Consider the following 18,455-nt stretch of genomic DNA (forward strand, 5'->3'; position numbering starts at 1 on the left):
TAAACTCTCCGTCCTCTTTCATCGTGGGCCTATTTTGATTAATGAAAAAAATTAAAAAAAGAACACACGCAATGCCTAATGGCAAGAATTTCACACAGAAACCTCACACATTTTCTACAGAGGCTTTATGTGTGTGTGTGTGACCACAACACCACATTAGTAACCGTTCCTTTGATTGGTTTCGGTGAGTTCTGAAGAAGCAAAGTATCCGAACTCGGAGATAGTCTCTGCCCCCCCCCGCCCTCCCCCCTCCCCCCTCCTCCCCTGCCAGTGGTGGCCATCCATGCATTTGTGACTGCTTTTTCAATTACTGCTAATCAAAGGCTGGGTTATTATGACAACATCCAATGTGCTTTGATGGCGGGTGGCAATCTTCCCCTAATCACGCCATCGCAGCCCTTAATTCAGCGGCGTCCCCGCGGCCGCGCCGCAATCTCCCGCCTGAGAGGCAGAGAGCTCGTCTGGAAAATGGAGCGGAAAAAAATAAAAACTAAAAATCAGAAGAGGCGAGATGGAGATTGGCGAAATGCACTTTTGATGGATAAGGAGACAGCCTCCTTTTTACCGAGGCGCCCGACTGTGAATGCGTGGTTTTTTTTTCGGGTGCACGATATTGTCTTTTAAGCAACCTTTCAAGCGACATCTGGTGAAGGAAAAGGGCTCCAGTAAAGTCTGCTGCACATCCAAGAAACAGTTCAATAAGCACACACGGTTGATGCTTCATCCAACGTGCCGTGGTTGTAAGATGCACCATCTTCTCCCATTCTTTAGCCACAGGCCTACTGCACTGTATCCAACCATTCATCAGTCAGAAGTAACACGCGGGGATGATGCACTACCTGCTCACACCTGCTCACACCTCTGCACGGGCCTCCTCCTTCAGCGAGTCCTTTTGTGCGGTTTATTTTTAGACAGTTGTCTCCAAGACGTTGCTGACGGATTTCCATATTTCTCACGGTTATCCGACAACTTCTCACATCGTATTAGCATGCGGAGACGTGCCCCCCCCCCCCCCTCCCCCTTCCCTCCCTCCCCCGTCTCCGCGGTTCCCATTACCTCCGTGACTGCTTTGTTGCATCAGATGAGCCGCTTTGAAAACATTTCCACCAACAAAAACGGGGGCGGCTCGTTAGTGATGTTGCTTTTTTTTTAATTTTACTTTTTTTTTTCCAGCTTCAGCTCTGTCCAGGTAGTCGGCACCAAATCGTCGTGCCCCCTTTTCACCACGTGTCCTAACAGATCAGCCCCTGGATTTTGAATAGTCACCGCCGCTTCGGAGACAGTCAATTAAAAAAGATCTGAGCTCTCCACCCCCACCCCCCCGCCCCCCCTGGCCCCCCGTCTTCGTGAAAGATTAAAAAAAAACGGCGAGGCGCAGACAGTTTGGTTTGACTTGACTTCACATACCTTCTCCCACCCGTGTCTCTGCAAATACGAGCGCTCTGCCAGACGTAAGCAGAGGGATGGCCCTGGGGAGGGAGACGGAGCCACTTGCTTTGTGCGAGTGTGGCAGCGGCCCGCTCCAAAAGCACCTCGACGATCTGTCAGTGTGTGAGAAGAGGATAAAAGTTGTGTCTGGGGAGGAGGAGGAAACGGGAATTGAGCCTAAAAGATGTTTATGTGTGTGAGAGGAAATGTGTGCGTGTGTGGGAGGGGTAATAAACAGCTTTAAAGGAGTAGCCAGAGGCCTCCGGTGGCGACTCTCCGGCAGCGCTATTCGCCTTTTCTCCACCCCCCCCCCCCCCCCCCTACTTCCCTCGTTCCATTCCCAAAGCCCCGACACGTGTAGCCAGCCAACCCACACTTGTCACGCAGGAAATAAATCTCTGTTCCTGTGTGAGGCCCCACCAAGAAGCCTCCGTCCTCCTCCCGCCGCCGAGCCTCGGTGGGTTTCTCCTCTAATGAAGACTTTTTGGGAGGCGAAGGCCATTTCACACTCGATTCCCTCCAACGCCCCCTTGATATGTTTCGGCGTTTTTCTAGACATTTCCAGGCCCTGTGCCGTCTGCTGTTCGGCTGCACCTCGCAGCTAAAAGGGGTTCGTGCACATTAACGGGTCTTGCGAGCTTTGGGAAAATTGGCTGATTGTGTGTGTTTGGTCGGTCACAACCTACTTCGAATATGACATGTGCCGTTTACTCGAGTTCCAGCCATCTCACTTTCTGTGATGAACTTAAATGAGGAATTCGTGTTGACGCCGCGGTACTTTGCAGGTGTTTCAAGAGGCTCATGGGAAATTTTACGACCACTGATTTCTAAGTCAATAGTTTGTTGATTTCCGCTGGAGGGAAAACAAGGAATACTTTTAGTGCTGCAACACATATGTTTATTCCGTAGCATTAGCATAATTATCGTTTATTTATAGTCTTAACATTCAACAACTTGGCAAAGGGTTGAAAGAAAAACACTTGAGGTCCTCTGGCGTTTATCAAAGCCCCCACTGATCAAACTTTGAGCTGAGAATGTCTTTCATGATCAAACACTTTCAGACTCAAAAACCACAGACGGGAGTTTGCGATCCCGCCTCAACGAGCATCTCAACATCAAGTGTGATGTTGCGCAGACATTTGAAGAACACCATTTGATCTTCAGTCGAGCGGCAGCTTAGTCTTTGTGTCGACGCTTTTTGTGCAAGATTCACTGTAAGTGCAAAGAATATATTTTTAACGTTTCGGATCAGTTTGTCTCTTACATTCAAGGTTAACAGAGGTCATCGAGGTCCGCAAAGCAGCATCACCGCATGTTGGTTAAGTAGCCATGTAGTGAGCACTCGTGAGGACTTCTCTTTGGCTCGAAAGATGCAAAATGGATATTGTATCAACAGACATTTGGAAATATCTTGACAAACTCCATCTCCTAAGAACCCTCGCGGCTGCCTTTGCTTCAGGGTCACCTCGAGTTTCCCACTGGAAAATGTATATAAAAAAATAACCAACTGAGTTTGCCAAGAAATCTGGAAAATACATCCATCCCTCGCCACTAATGACATGCCTATCAGCTCGAGCTGCACTTGGTAAATATCAGCATATTGGCATCATCGCATTCAGCTCAAAGCATCACTGTGGCAGACTCTCGTCTTGTTGTTACATGGGCCGTTGTTTTTTTTTTTTCTCCCTCGTATCCACATAGGAGGTGGAGTTGTGTCGACTCAACAGCCAGGAGAAGTTGGGGCTGACGCTGTGCTACAGAACCGATGAAGAGGATGATGTCGCCATATACGTCAGTGAGGTGAGTGGATGAAGGCCCCTCGAAGACGGCGCACTGAACGTATGCCCCTCCTGCTAGCTATTGTTTTTTTTGCCACATTTAGTGAAATAAGAATACTCTTGAGGGCAAAAGGTATTTGCATATTTCAAAAGACGTCAGTCCTTTGAAATCCCACATTGACACACCACACACTGCTGTAGAAACCAGCGGTTGTCTGCTCTCGATCAGAGTGGCTCAGAATGCCTAAACAACTGCAGAAGCTACTTTTCAGAGACTAAAATCAATTGTGAGACTTAATATTCATCTCCCGGATGAATGATTTAAGCAAAGACGATCTTACAATCGGGAACAGCATGCGAAAACTCTTTAAACCAAAATACATCACGGAGCGGCTTGGCACTGTTCTCACTACACTGTCAGTAAGTATGAAATGACTGCCACCACAGATAAAAAGACACTTTCCGCTCTTGTTGGCATGTTTACTAAATGTACTCTTGCACCCACTAATCTCCCGGTTGTTGGAGGCACACGAATGTCTCCATTCCATTCTGCTCAACTTTCTCTCTGGTTCGTTTGAAGTTGAGTCGGACCCTGCAAGGTGTTCGCTGTGAAGAGCTGAGCTGAATATGAATCACGTCGGTCCGTGGCTCTTGGCAACATCCTTAAGCGTTTCGTGCTGCAAAAAAAAAAAAAAAGTAAGGCTAAGAGGCGTGTGCTGCATTTAGATGAGGCGGCTGAATGTCACTGTGTACAGGAGGAGTTAGAAAAGGTATTACTCTGATCTTGCATAAGAAGCGAGAACACATAAACATGGAGTTAAGAACAACGCAAGGTCGTTATAAAACATGCTTTGTTTCCCAACTTTGTTGCACTCCATGAACATTTTCTCCGTGTTAGTTCAATTCTACTCCTTTTGTTCCCAGTGAACCTCGCAGCACAGTGGTTAAATAATTCAGAAGAACAAAAGCTGAAAGGTACATTTCCTTAGGTTCATCCACTTGATCATCTGTTTAATTCCATTCAGGTGCACAGGGGGGGGGGGGGGGGGGGGGGGATGGAGTCCATCCCAGCATGCATAGGTCACAGAGGCAGAGTCACTGGTTTGCTGCCGAGCCAACAGACACTTTTTGCTTTTAGTGGTTGGCCTCTTTATTTACCAGAAAAATAAGATCTCTCAGGGTTTGGGTTCTTCCCCCTAAGAATCCATTCGACTGCCTCTCTCCCCTCCATCTGTGTCCCAGTTTAATGGGTGTCCCCCTGCGTAGGAGTGGACTATGGTGAAGATGGAGTGCCACGGCACTTCCCCACCTCCAGAAGTCCCGCCCGTTTTGGACAGAACGAATGGCCCCAGACACCGATTGATTGGCCGATGAAAGAGTGTCCTGCCCTCTTGTCCACAGGCATTATTTACAGGAGAAGCGTGTTCATCGCGTATTGAGGCGCAGTTACAGGCTGTGAATGAACGCTGTACGCGGAGGCTGGTGCTATATAAAAGCTGACGGAATATTACAATTAAGTCGGGTTTTCCTAGCTGGGTGAAGTCTACATGATGAATTGAAACGTTTTTTGTTTTTTTCAGGCATTCCTTGAACCTCTTTACTGAAAGCTCAAAGTGTTCAAGAGGCATGTTGTGTTCTCTCTTCTCTCCCAGATCAGTCCAAACAGCATTGCAGCGAGAGATGGACGCATCCGAGAGGGGGATCGCATTTTACAGGTACCGCAGGGGCCTCTCTCTCTCTCTCTCACTGACCCCCCCCCCACCTCCACACCAGCTCTTATTCGATTTCAACATTAAAAAAAACCCTGCTTTCGTTTTGTCGCACTCAACCACCGCCTGCCAGCACGAGCGCCCATTCATATTTAATGGCTGCACATTAAAAAAAAGGGGGGAACTCTTCCCCCCGCTGTGGCTGTTATAAGCTGAGAACTGCCCCCACCCCCTCCCCCGCCCGCCCCTGGCATTTTGGGTTACTGACTCAGCACCAACAGGGGTCTTTAAGAGTTCCGGTTCAGGGTGTCGCTCTGCTGCAGCTCACTGCCTCTTGTGGGACTCTTATTGCCCCCCAGCTTCATCCTCAGGCCTGAGATTCAGAGGAACTCTGCTGCCGACAAGACGCGGCGGTCGTGCTGCCTCTGTGTGTGTGTGTGTGTGTGTGTCTGTGTGTGTGTGTAAGGTGTTCATTGGAATGACAAAATAAGCTTGGCCATTTTGCAGTAGGACCAACATAAACATTCACTTTATTTAAAACTATGTTTTGGTCACCTCCATTTCCTCAGGGAAACGTATACCTTATTTTTAGCTTTGCTAGATGCTGACTATGTTCAACACCTGGCACAGCACAGCACTTCTTCCCTATCTTCCCAGGTCAGCTGCTGCGCTGGAAGCATAAGTGACGTGAGCTTCAGCGTAAGATTAGCAATGGAAAGTTGTGTTCTTTTCACTATTCAAACGTGAGGATGAAGATCTATTCATTGAGAAACAATGGAGATAATGTCTTTTAATTAATGCAACATAACCTTGTAAAGGGGAGAAACGGGATGTGCAAGTGATCATTTCAGGGGCAGATGCACAAGCGCTGTTTAGTTTCAATGTCTACCAGTGTCCATGTGGTGTGACTGATTTTATCCGGAGGAGGGTGTGTGTGTGTGTGAGGCAGACCAGTGCTCTGGCACTATTATCCACCAGTGACAGGACCATTACTCTGCCTGCGAAAAGATGGACGCCCCCTGCCAGTGGGCGGTTAATTGTGCGGCGAGATGCATGTGCGCCGCCGGACGCCTCGGTGAACACGACGGTTCCGTCGGCCACCGTCCCCTCCTTCGTAATCACTGCCGCGTCCGGGTCTAATGTCAGAGAGCGTCGGCGCCCACAATTTCCTTTGGAGTCAAAAACGCATTATTGTCCGGTGCTACTTTGTTTTTCTTTAGGCCCTTTGTGTGGAGATCATTCATTCTGCCTCAGTGTGTGGATGTTTTTGTGTCCGGCTACGTAGCGGGGCGCGCTAACCGTGCTGCCGTGTCGTCCTCAGATCAACGGCCGCGACGTACAACACAGGGAAGAAGCGATGGCTGTCCTCTCCAACAACGAGAGCAGGAGCATCGTCCTGCTGGTGGCCCGACCGGAGATGCAGGTTAGAGCTCGCATCACTTTGCACAGGTTGCAACCGCCGGAGGTTCGTTATTTACATTGCATCGGCTCGGAGTAAACGTTACGCCGACGCCGGGGGATGCCAACCCCCCCCCCCCCCCCGCCACCCACCCACCCCCTCCAACGGCTGAAAGTCGGAAGCCACCGCCGAGACACCTCATCACGTTTTATTTTTATGTAGCGCCACTGTAATTGACTTCCAACGGGACGCACATAAAAGCTAATGGCATGCTAATGTGGAGTGAGTTCAGGCCCGAGGCCCGACGGCCAATAAGAGGAGGAGCTGCGGTAGACTCTTAGTAATTAAATGGGTCCCTCGGTAGTAAATCTGTCGTCTTCAGAAATGGATTCCATTCGGGCTCACGTCGAGCAGACAAACCGGAGATGGGGTGGTTTGAGGCACAAAGGTGGCGGTCTCAAGGGCCATTGGCTGGATTTTAAGATCAAAATGTATGGTTTTAGAGATGAGGGGTGGAGTAGAGAGCAGCATATCAGTCAGAAGCCACGTCCTGTTGATGCTCCCTGCTCCCTATTTTATAACCATGCCTGCCTTTTATCCGTCAGAAAATCCAATTTAAAATGCCTAACTACATTATTCTGTTCTGAGACATCACATAGCCACAATCTTTAGACATAGACAAATAACACCAGCCTCCCCCTCTTTCTCTCCATCTGCTTCCCTTCTCCATTCATTTAGCTGGAGGAGGCCTGGCTGGATGATGAGCACAGCGAGTTCCTGGAGCAGCTAAAGATGGAAATGTTAGAGGAACAACAGAGAGAGGAGATGGAGCTGTCCGCCCTACAGGAGGAGCAGGAGAGTGAGCAGGTCAGACAGGAGACAGGCTTTGCCGTTACTGGGTCATCGGGTCAAAAGCTTTGTTATCCGTTACCGTTAAAATAATGGAGCCCCTAAAGAATGAATGAGTCAAAAAGCAATAAAAGTTAACCTTTAACCAGATTTACAGAACGTAGTACCAAGTATATTGTGAATACCTCGCCATGAGTAATGAATAAACTACACTGACTATTATTCAGAGTCCACATTAACTTTTTAAACAAATGTATTGTTGTGAAAATAAGCTTTGATGACTATCGAACCTCCAGAGCCCAAGAAATTGTATTTGGGACAAACCTAAAAAATACGATTATGAATATTTATGTCAGGGGACCGTTGGACCGTTTGAGTTCCAAACATTAGCAAATCAGCACTTTGAATTTGGTTTCGTAGGGAGAATAGCATCTATTTCAATGGAACTTCAAAGACACGGCGGAGAGGGAACAATCCCTGGAGTAGAAGAAGAGCGGTATAAATATATATATATATATATATATATATATATATATATATATATTTAACAGAATATGTTATGTAATCCTTCAGGAGAATGCAGAATATGGGTTGGCCTTCTTGAACTCTTAAGTGCCATAAAGAGTTTATTAACACACAGTTAAAGTTTGGACACACACTCTCATTCAATTAAATAAGTGTGTCCAAACTTTTGACTAGTACTGTGTGTATTATTACTTAAAACAGAATTCACAAGGATGCGAGTTGAAATAATCAAAGCAGACTTATTTACAGATTACAAGTTTGCAGCAATCTGTGTCTAATGAAAGAAAAAAAGCCACCGAAAGGAAGTGTCCTAATCACAACAGATGAATCCTAATTGTCATAATACTGCATGTGTTAACTGCGCCATATGACACTAACATTTTTTTAATAAATCTGCCTATCTCACGATATCCTTGTTCATTATTTTCAGGCGGCAGAAGACGACAAGCCCACCTGCTCCGTCCTTCACCACAATCGGGATGGCGGCCTGAGCGTAAAAGACAGAATAGGGAGCTCAGAGCAAAATGTCCTGGCGCACATTCAGGAACGTTTGTCTCAGTGCCTGAGAGACAACCGGGACGCGGACAGAGGGGACGAGGAGGAGGAGAAGGAGGACGCGGGCGACGCCGGCGACGGCGACGACGAGACAGGCGGGGACCGCTTCCGCCAGCTCTTGGAGCTCAAGTGTCAGATACGCAACAGCGGCGAGTACGACCTGTTCTACAGCCGCCGCAGCACCATCGAGTGCAGCGTCGGGGAGCAGGGCGGCGTCCAGCGCGAGCTGCGCCTGCTCAACGAGGAGCTGCGCAGCATCGAGCTCGAGTGCCAGAACATCATGCAGGCGCACGGCCTGCGTGCCGCGGCCGCCAAGAGCCAGGGCCAGGGCCAGAGCCCGAGCCCGAGGCGGAGCGACCCCGCCGGGGGCAAGAAGTCGGACAAGGACAGCTCCAGCGCCTACAACACGGCGGAGAGCTCGCGCAGCACCCCGCTGGCGATGGACCGCTCCCCGGAGCACTCGCTCCAGAGGATGGTCAGCCTCACCAACCAGAGGAACCTGCGCGGCGGCGGCGGCGGGCTCGCCACCGGGCCCTCGCTCAGCCCGAGCCCCGTCCCCGCCTCGGCACCGCGCCGCGCCCCCGCGCCGGGGAAGGGGAGCAGCCCCGACCACAGCGATCCTCCCGGGGAGGAGGAGGAGCAGGAGGAGAGCAGGGGGGAATTAAGGTGGCTTGCCTCGCATATTCCATACTTCTCGCCCTCGCACAGCTCCCAGCAGAGGCAGGTGAACATCCCGGCCCACGCCAGCCACTACCAGAGCTACATGCAGCTGATTCAGCAGCGCTCGGCCGTGGAGTACGCGCAGAGCCAGCTCAGCCTGCTCAGCGTGTGCAAGGAGCCCCAACGGGCGGCCAACGAGCCCAAGATGGAGTGGAAGGTGAAGATCCGCAGCGACGGCACGCGCTACATCACCAAGAGGCCCGTGAGGGACAAGATCCTGAGGGAGCGAGCCCTGAAGATCAAGGAGGAGCGCAGCGGGGGGATGACCACGGACGACGACGCCATGAGCGAGATGAAGATGGGGCGGTACTGGAGCAAAGAGGAGAGGAAGCAGCACCTGGTCAGGGCAAAGGAGCAGAGGCAAAGGCGGGAGTTCATGCAGCGCAGTCGGCTGGAGAGCCTGAAGGAGAACCCTCAGAGCAGCAGCGAGGGCCGCAAGGAGGTCAGCATCATAGAGCTGAGTCAGAAGAAGATGATGAAGAAACGCAACAAGAAGATCCTGGACAACTGGATGACCATCCAGGAGCTGATGACTCATGGCACCAAGGCGCCCGAGGGGGCCAAGGTGCACAACGCCTTCCTGTCAGTCACTACTGTATAAAAGAAGAAAAACACACACATTCTACCCCATGCGGTATAATATACTTGCCTCGTTCAATGTGGCGTTTTTATGAGGACAACCGGAATATTTTTCACACTTTGTAACCCAAAAAGCATTTTGTAAAGAATTTATCAGTGGTTTCGAGGCGTTTTCTTCATGTTTTTCAGTATGTTTTTTCACATCACTCTGCCGGGAAAAATAGCATTTTTCTATGAAATTATGACTATATGATTATTTTATTACTTCGCTTTAAACATTTTTATCTCAAATTCTTTTTTCATATTCATGTTTTAACCATATCCTCAAATGGTTGCATGAGCATACTAAGAAAAGGATTTTTTTTTCTATGTATTGTGTAAACTCGCCAATTGCAACACAGAAAGAATCTGCTGCCTTTCACTTGTTGATGCTCCTTACATTTGTACATCGACAAGTTGATTATACAGATAACATTATATTTTACCTAAACCAAAATGGTTAAAATAAGGGACAAATGTCAACATTAAAGGGCACACGTCTTACATTCCAAATCATAGTACTGTATAACTTGTATCTGGTAAAAGGATTGACAATAACTTCCATTCATCCAATCATCTGATGGAAAGAAAAAAATCCAGTGTTTCACCATACTGCCATTCCTCCTTTGGGGGAAAGAAATCCTTGATTTTTTTTTTAATGATTGAACGTTTTGGTTTCTGGAAAGTTAAATAGATTTTGCTCAAAAAGATACAATAAACATTCTGACTCATTGAAAGCGTGGCGGCTTTCTGTAGCATCTGCAGCTTTGGGTCACATTCTTTTTGTATTAATTTTTATTTCTGTCTTAATCTTTTGAGTTTCTACATATTTAACATCATATGGACCTGCTCATACCTTTTACATTATCAACATACACCTTTTACTCTGCCTGGCCTTAAGAGCAAAAACTGAATCGATGACACGTTTGTGTAGCAGACTGATTTCATACTTCATACACAAACAAATGTGTGTGCAACAGAGGGGTTTTATCCAGCCTTATTCATACATTGTATAATTTGAGCAACTGGGAAGCATCATAAATATCATATAATGGTTACTGAATTGTGTTTGTGTTGGATTAAACATTGTGTTAGGGGCATTGCCACTGAGCAGGACTCAGAAACACAGCATTTAAAGCTCATTGAAAAACTAAATTGGTGAAGTGAATCGGTTGCATTTAACAGACTTTATAGTCCAGTTACATGTACAGTATGCTCATTCTAAATTCCCCATTTTTAACTGAAATATTGTAAAATTCAAAATTTTCAACCAATCTCTGTATTTGTTTAGAGTCAATGTCAATGGTCTAATTTTAAAGTAATGCGTAGTTGGCACATTTGTAGCCGGGTAAAATGTGTGATGATGGTGGTCTTTGAATAAAAGGAATGATAATAAATTATGTTTTTTGGGGTAAAACTTAGCTGAGGCTCATGTCTTTTTCTTTCCTTTTTTTTTTTTAAACAGAGACATTTGTGCAGAACAGAAAACATCTGCTAATCAGCAGTGGTTGCCAGGCGCTTGGACCGTGTGGGAAAGCATTGAAGCCGCTGAACCCTGAACATTACAGGGGGGTACAACACTGGGGTACAACACTGGAGTACAGGCCAGTCGGGTACAATGAAACAAAAACACCTGTTCACTTGGGCACACGTTCGCTACAGACATCTCCTGAAGAGGGACTTTGTCCTTCAAAAGGAAGGAGATTTCAATTAAAATCACCTTACACTCTGATGGCTTTGTGTTCATTAAAATATACCAACCACTTAATCTTCACTATGGCCTCGTCATGTGCAGGGGAGAGCTTCTGGGATGCTTCGTATTATCTCAAACTGTCACGGTGCTACAGCTCAAATTGGTGTGCCATAGATACGCCGCCGCCTGCAGACTCCTCCGTGTTTCCAAGTGACTGAAAACTTGCCCACTTTGTATTTTCGAGTAGTTTCTTAAGCCGTCCTGATACTAAAATGTTCTTGTTTTTGTAGCAAAGGGTTTATTTTTGCTGTAATATTATTAAACCGGGCCTTTAAAGGACTCGATCCGACTCCTCACAGGAGGTTTTTCGGCCCTGTGGGGTGCACGGGGACACAGGCCGTGACATTGGCGAAAAACCATGGACTATAACTACAAACGGTTTGGTACCCGTGCCAGTTATTGACATGGGGACGTCAGGGTCTCAAAGGCGATCCCAACTGCACGGGTGGGGGGGGGGGGCACAGGGAGGAGTTCATGTAGGACCAGCTGATCATCTGATGGGACCCGGGGGCGCGGCAGGAGAGGAGCTCTCTTAATTAAGTCAGGGGACGTGGCACAAGACGAAAAAAAGGCCACGGATCGGGGTCTCGTATAACGACAAAACGCACCAGTTCATTTACACGCACCACTGTTCAATAACGCCGAGGAACCACAATCTCGCCGCGTCAATGCCTGTCCCTTGTGTTAAAGTTAGCGACCAAACAAAAACTTCAGGGTGGTTATTAAACTAGATGGACTCCTGCCTTCGCCCCATTGGCTGTCCCCTCATTTATTAATTCCCTCGCTCCGTATAGACAGAGACCATTTAAATACAATGAAAAGGAGTAAAAGAGCTTTGAGTGAACCTGCCCGAACACTCGCCAACTAATTAAGTTCATCCCTGAGCCCCCTGAAAGGTGTAATTAAAATCACGCCTGTGACAGCCGTGGCATTTGTCAGAGCTGCCGAGCAGTTCAAATACCAGCACTGACAGAAATGTCAAACAGAGAGCGGGGGGGGGGGGGGGGGGGGCCTCATCTCCTCCTCAGCGTCGCACACACAAACACAAGCGCTGCCATTGTCTTGGTTATAAAATGTTGTCTTGATAACCTTGAGGATTCCCCCCCCCCCCCGACAGCAAAAAACTACTAATTCTCTCCTACTAATCATCAATGGAGGATCACCCTTTTTGACACGACCGATCCACTTGACATGTGACGCTGCCGTCCACTTCCTGGTGCCTCCTCCTCGGGCCTCCTGATCTCAGAGGCTTGTTAATGAGCCGCCGATTGCCTCGGATCATGCGTCTCCCCGCGTGTCACTTTTTAGAAATTGATGGCAGCGTTGATCTTCGACGTCGTAAACAGCTGTTTTGTGATAATTGGCCTTATCGCACTAGATGTGGCGCTGTGTACCCGGGTGATAGACTGCCGCTGCTTTGCCAGCTGCTCTGATTATGCGTGTGGCCCCAATCGAGCAGAAGACAACAACTAGTCCGTTGGAAGAGAATCACTGCACTTCTTTCTTGAGGGAATCCGGGGGGAGTCTGTGCAAGATTTCGTGCGTCCAATAGCTGAGACGTATTTCAGTGCTGTGCCACTTCCATTGCCGCTCCACTGCGAGGGAGACCTTTGGACTTAAATGTTAAACACGTTGCAAATGCAAAGTGGTGACATTCTTTCTTTACATGTACTGTGAACTTTGGAGATTGTCGGCTGAGGAGAAAAGCGGAAAGCAAAGGTGTGCGTGTCGATCGCTTCCGACTCCTCTTGTTGAAGTGCTTGAAAGACTTTCAGTAACACTGGTTGTGTAGTGTAGAAAACTACATGGGAACGCTTTGAGGGCCCCTGCACTTTGGGATTAGGGTTTAGTTAAGCTGAAAGTTTCACTTTTCATTTGCAGCATCACAAAACTGTGCAGAAAACCTGGTTTACAGCCAATTACAGCCGGGCTCAGAATGCAATACAAAAGTTATATGAGTTAAACAACTATGTGCATTCAAACTCTGTGCTAGATATCATTGTGCATCATTATTTGCAGACGTATTTTATCGCTCATCGGAACCATTTGGAATTTTTTTTTTTTTTTTACACACACCTACTGCTTTAATTCATTCTATGTTTCATAGCACCTATTCAGCAAAAAACAGTGAACATGACAAAGCATAATTAGAGCTGTAATTACAAATCATGATTTGTTATAGGGTAAACCAAACTGCACACAACAAGCCCTGCACACTGCATTCCTACCACACTTCTCTTTAGTAAGAACTCAAAATAACATCCACCGAAATGTGGTGTTTACTGTAAAAAAAAAAGGTAAATGGACTCAAACCCTGATTTTTTTTACTAACCTCCAAGGTGGAAATGATTGACAAGTGTAGTCAACCATGGCGAAATGTTGGATACAAATGAAAAACTTGCCCCTTTGCACATTTATTGTCTGTGAAACCCATTAGCATTCCCCTAAAGTTTCTATTTTGCTTTTTCGTGAGCCGTGGCTCAGAGTCCGTATCCAATACAAATACATATGGAATTCAGAGTCTGGGATTGCCTCGCTGGGCTTGAGAATTAATAAATGATGCCGTGACAGTCGGAGCATAGGTTCCGTTTTACTTCATTTTCCCAATGTAAAACACTGATCCCCCCCCCCCTCCCCTCTCTGTGTCGTTACGGTGTCAGCGCAGCTCCTGTAAAACTGTTTCATTAGTCACGGTAAACTCATCAGTTCCCATTTCAGGTTCATGTGCACTACACTATGTAGTGCTGTCATTACGGAATTAACCGGTTCTATCTTCACACGTGTTTAATTGGCTCCTGGTGCGCTTCCTAATGAAACCGCAGCTCGCGAGCGTGTGAAGCCAACTCATATCTGCACTCGCTGATGCTTTTCAAAAAAACGTTGATGCAGTGCAGCGTCAAGTGGGGAGAATGCGTCGCTTCGCTCAGAGGAACACCTGCACCTGTGAGTAATAAGATTCCTGATCCTGAAGGTCAGCGCCTCACCGCTCCCGGTGCTCAGCCACAGGCGAGTCGGGCCGCGGTCCCTCTGCAGACGGCCAGCCGCTGAGTAACCACCTCGCGATGTGTACAAAGCATTCGACGTGTCACTAATAAGTAAAGCTGCAGTCGCTGAGTTTGTGCATTTACAACTCCCCAAGTAACAGTGAATGGATCTGTTTGAAGATGTAAACCCAAGTCCCCAAATTAAATAATCATTAGACGTCAGTGAACAGCAGCATTTTTTAACAAGCTAACTGGTGTGTGATCATTTTTGGGTGATTTCCCTGGCACATTTAATCTCTAATGCAGGCCCAGTTTGTCATCATGGCTGAGAGAGTTCATTTTTCACAGGCCAAAGCTTCGATTAAATGTTATTGTGACTAAGAATGCTTTATGTCCTTAGTAATGGTCAATATTGTGCAACATTAAATTCTAACTTTACAAATGGGGATGGCCTCGTGTGATTTATGTGGAAATGGTAATGGACCCATCTCATCTTCTGCTTTTTTTTAACAGAAACTGGGAAAATGACCCACATCAAAGCTCCGAAGTGCATTTTCTAAATTAGCCACCAAAATTCGACAGCTCCAAAGTTCCTCCTTGTTATGCGTACCTTTCTCCTCCAGTATAAAGTGCATTTCCTACTCCATCATTGAAAACCCTTTGTCCGTATGGAAAAGATGGCGTCTGCATCGCCTTTGAAGTGAGCTGAACCTGCAGCGCTGCAGTCCAAAGGGAGGCTGATTGCACTTGACTGCACGACAGTGGGACTCAGACACAGTGACTGACCTCGAGGCCGAAGTGCGCCATTACACTTTATTGCACTAGATTACAGAAGTCCGTGCCTGGCTTAATGACTCATGGCTTGGTATCCTAATATTTAGGCACCGGTTTGGTACGTGGAAGAGAAGGTCACGCTTTGAGGGAATGTGGAGCAATGCATACATCACAGATGTTATATTCAAAAAGTGGAGCAGTAGAACGCTCATTGGGATCAACATATGCCACAAAAAGTTTTAGCCCATTCGTCATTGTCACTTCTATGCTCTTATTTTTGGAATACGCTATCGACGTGGCACACTGGTTGTGAAGGATATGTCTACTTTGGATTGCTTCATTTCCCGAGGGTGGGGGGATCGTTTCCGTTTCCTGCCATCTCGTGTCTCTGGGTTAATCTTCTCGTCCTTCCCTGGCGTGTTTTCCCCCTGTGAGTGTGATTGGCTGCCGTGTCGCTGATTGTTTTCCTCCTGTGTCCAATCACCTGCACCTCCCCTGTGCATTTAAACCAGGTGTGTCCGTTGTCCATTAACAAGACATTCTCCGAGACAGGATTGCGCTCTGCTCTTAAACCGATTGGGAATATGTGCAGAAAGAGAAGGACGACATGTCATGACGTATGTAGAGTTATGAGTTATTGTGCTGCAGCGCAATCAATTAAAATAGCTTGTCGGGGGGGGGGGGGGTCTGTTTTACGGAGATTGGTGTACACAGCCATGACAGAGTAGGTGTCTCCATTATCTTAAGTGCATGTGATTTTGTTTATGCCTGCATTTTAAAGAAACCAGAAACAACGGATGCCATTTTGGTTTAAATCCTTGTTTCCTCTCCGTCTCTGGTGCCTTCCCCACCAGAGACGGGACACTCCACGTCCCCAGAGGCAGTCACCTTAACGCAAATCCTGTGGTTATGCCCACCGGGAATAAATTTGCTTTGCAAAAGATATTCAGTAAAAGGGAGCAGACAATTTGGCAAGTCCCACTTAAAGAATAAGTATGAGTGGATATCCAAATGTATCGGATACTCCTTTTTAAGACAGGTTTTTTTTATGTTACACAGTATTAACATCAGGGTTTGCCTGTTTTTGTATTTTTTATTTGGTCTAAAAATGTGCTAAAAAACAGCAGGGGTTGAGTTGTATTGTATTTTGTTTGTTCTTATTGAAAAGCATCAGTCTGTCGATGAGCATCTACTCCTGTACTGTATTTAAATCTACTGTGGCTTCAAGCTAAATCCAATAAGATGAAGTACAATTATGTTCTATTATTTTCCAGGTATTCACCATTGACAGAACATGCTGCTGCACAGACAAAAGACAAGTAGGTGTGCCGCAGCCGTCTTCATGGAGTGGCTCTATTCATCTTATTATTTGATCAAATAAGCACAGTGTATTGTATTCTTCAAACAAATGGTGGCCCTCTCTAATATTATCTTTTATACTATTGCCTAGTCCCGGTTCTCACACATGAACATGCTCATTCTATTTAAAAAAAAAAGGTCTTGACATGTTGTAAATTAGATTCCATTCAACAGGGACTCAGTCAAATTGCTTGGCTAATATTTCTTTTGATGATCAGAAACACAGAAGGACCTGTTGGCCATTCACTGGCTTCGTATTGGACTAATGCATTGCATTAATTCTACCAATTATCCAATAACTGCATTATTCTTTTTCTCAAATAGTGCATTCTTTTTTTTTTAAATCTCCTGTATCTTTGGAGGTTTTTGATCTGAATCAGAAAACTGTGCGCACAGAACTGTGGCACTTAAAGGTACCGGTAGAGAGTTTATGATGTTAAAATAAGAAATATTACATACACAATACAAGAAATCTACACATGTTTAAGCTTCTTTTTCCAGAAACTGCTTGCAGCTGGCTCAAGGCAGAGTAACACACTGTGAACACACTTTTTATTAGTCCTCACATAACGTGAGGAATATTGAAGTAGACTGACTGTGAGACAGGACAACACACATGTGGATTGACAGATGCAAACCCCCCCCCCCCCCCCCCCCCCTCCGCCCTCATTTAGGGTGTTGATTTTGCTTCCTGACAAACACGCATCCGTTTTCACTCCCCGCTCCACTCCGCCCAAAAAGATGCGCAAGTCGCGGCGGATCGACGTCTCGTGGACCAGTTTTATCTTCCCTCTGAAACAGACAACGCGCCGGAGGCCCCCGAAGGTATCGTCCTGGAGCCGTGTTGGGGGGGGGTACAGGATGTGTGTTTGACATAGCGTATCCGCACACCCGGCTAAACAGTCGCTGCAGAGGAATAATTGCCTCTTTTGCAGATGACAGGAACATTAAAGGCCGCACGGCACTCCCTGGTATTTCAATACGACTGCCGGTGTAAATAGGAGGCGATGGCTGGTGATCCACAGTCACGTCAGGCTCCGTCTCAGTGGAACCAAAGGTCACGCAGCTTTGGGAGAATTGTTCATCACATTGTTCATCGCCTGTCGCGTTGTTGTTGTTGTTTCAAAGAGAGATCGAATTCGTTGCTTTTTATTTGCTGAATCCATTTTCATTTCACCACACGATGAACCCCATAATGCACACGGCAAAGCGGCGTCACTCTGCAGATGAGAGACGGCCCGGGTTGAGTGTTACTGCGCCGCACCAGAAGCTCCAACCATCGAGAGGAAATGTGTTGCGTGATGGCTTTACTTTACCAAAGTTCAACCCTTAACCCGTCCGTCTGAGAGTCGCTCAATTCAGTTCAATTGATCTGATAAAAAATATATATATATTTTTTTTTTTGCATGGTGAGTAGATTTTCCTTTAGTGTATCACAGGTTGGAATATGTTTAATATCCATAGCAATATTTGAGTGAATGAGGTATGAGATGTAAAAATGTCCATCATTCTCTGAGAAGACACTGGTGGATGTCAAGTTGCCTGCCAATGCATGTCTAGAGGATGTGGAGACCTTTATTGATGTTCGCTTCATAGGCCTCATCTCACCTGTCACCATATTGCTTTCATTACACACACACACACACACACACACACTCTCACCACTTTGGGAATTGTTGTGCTTATCTACACAGCCATATTTCAGATTTTCATATTACGAGGTTTCACTGAAATGCCTGTCGGTAAACTCCAGTATGTACTTTTGATAAATGTATGTTTGTAGATCAAAGCCCATGAACAGTATTGGGATTTACTTTTTTTTTTATATTTTCACATTGTTGTGTAGATAAGGGGTACCAATAAAATGTGTTCCGGGTTGGAACAAAAGCATGAAAGACAAGATGTTGATTAAGTAACAAGTAAGATAAATAACATTTTAGGATTAACAGTTGTCTGTTTATGAGTTACTTCAACCATTATTTAGCAGTTACATAGAATGTAAAT

The 18,455-nt window shown here is 46.5% G+C and overlaps 1 protein-coding gene and 1 long non-coding RNA gene across 2 annotated transcripts in view; both read left to right on the plus strand.

Moving 5' to 3' along the window:
* The window catches only part of LOC119196348 (PDZ domain-containing RING finger protein 4-like), a 37,597-nt gene extending 26,583 nt beyond the window's left edge, over positions 1 to 11,014 (plus strand). The window contains exons 4-8 of the mRNA XM_037451944.2: positions 3,130 to 3,228; positions 4,859 to 4,921; positions 6,237 to 6,338; positions 7,053 to 7,181; positions 8,119 to 11,014. Of these exons, the coding sequence (XP_037307841.2) occupies positions 3,130 to 3,228; positions 4,859 to 4,921; positions 6,237 to 6,338; positions 7,053 to 7,181; positions 8,119 to 9,564 (1,839 nt within the window). The 3' untranslated portion in view covers positions 9,565 to 11,014. The remainder of the gene's footprint in view (positions 1 to 3,129; positions 3,229 to 4,858; positions 4,922 to 6,236; positions 6,339 to 7,052; positions 7,182 to 8,118) is intronic.
* A 4,620-nt stretch (positions 11,015 to 15,634) lies between these two features.
* LOC119195539 (uncharacterized) lies at positions 15,635 to 18,455 on the plus strand. Its single transcript, XR_009956646.1, has 3 exons — positions 15,635 to 15,709; positions 16,367 to 16,411; positions 17,126 to 18,455. It is a non-coding gene; the product is annotated as an uncharacterized LOC119195539 (long non-coding RNA).

Source organism: Pungitius pungitius, chromosome 6 (genome assembly GCF_949316345.1).
Source record: "Pungitius pungitius chromosome 6, fPunPun2.1, whole genome shotgun sequence".
Lineage (NCBI taxonomy): Eukaryota > Metazoa > Chordata > Actinopteri > Perciformes > Gasterosteidae > Pungitius > Pungitius pungitius.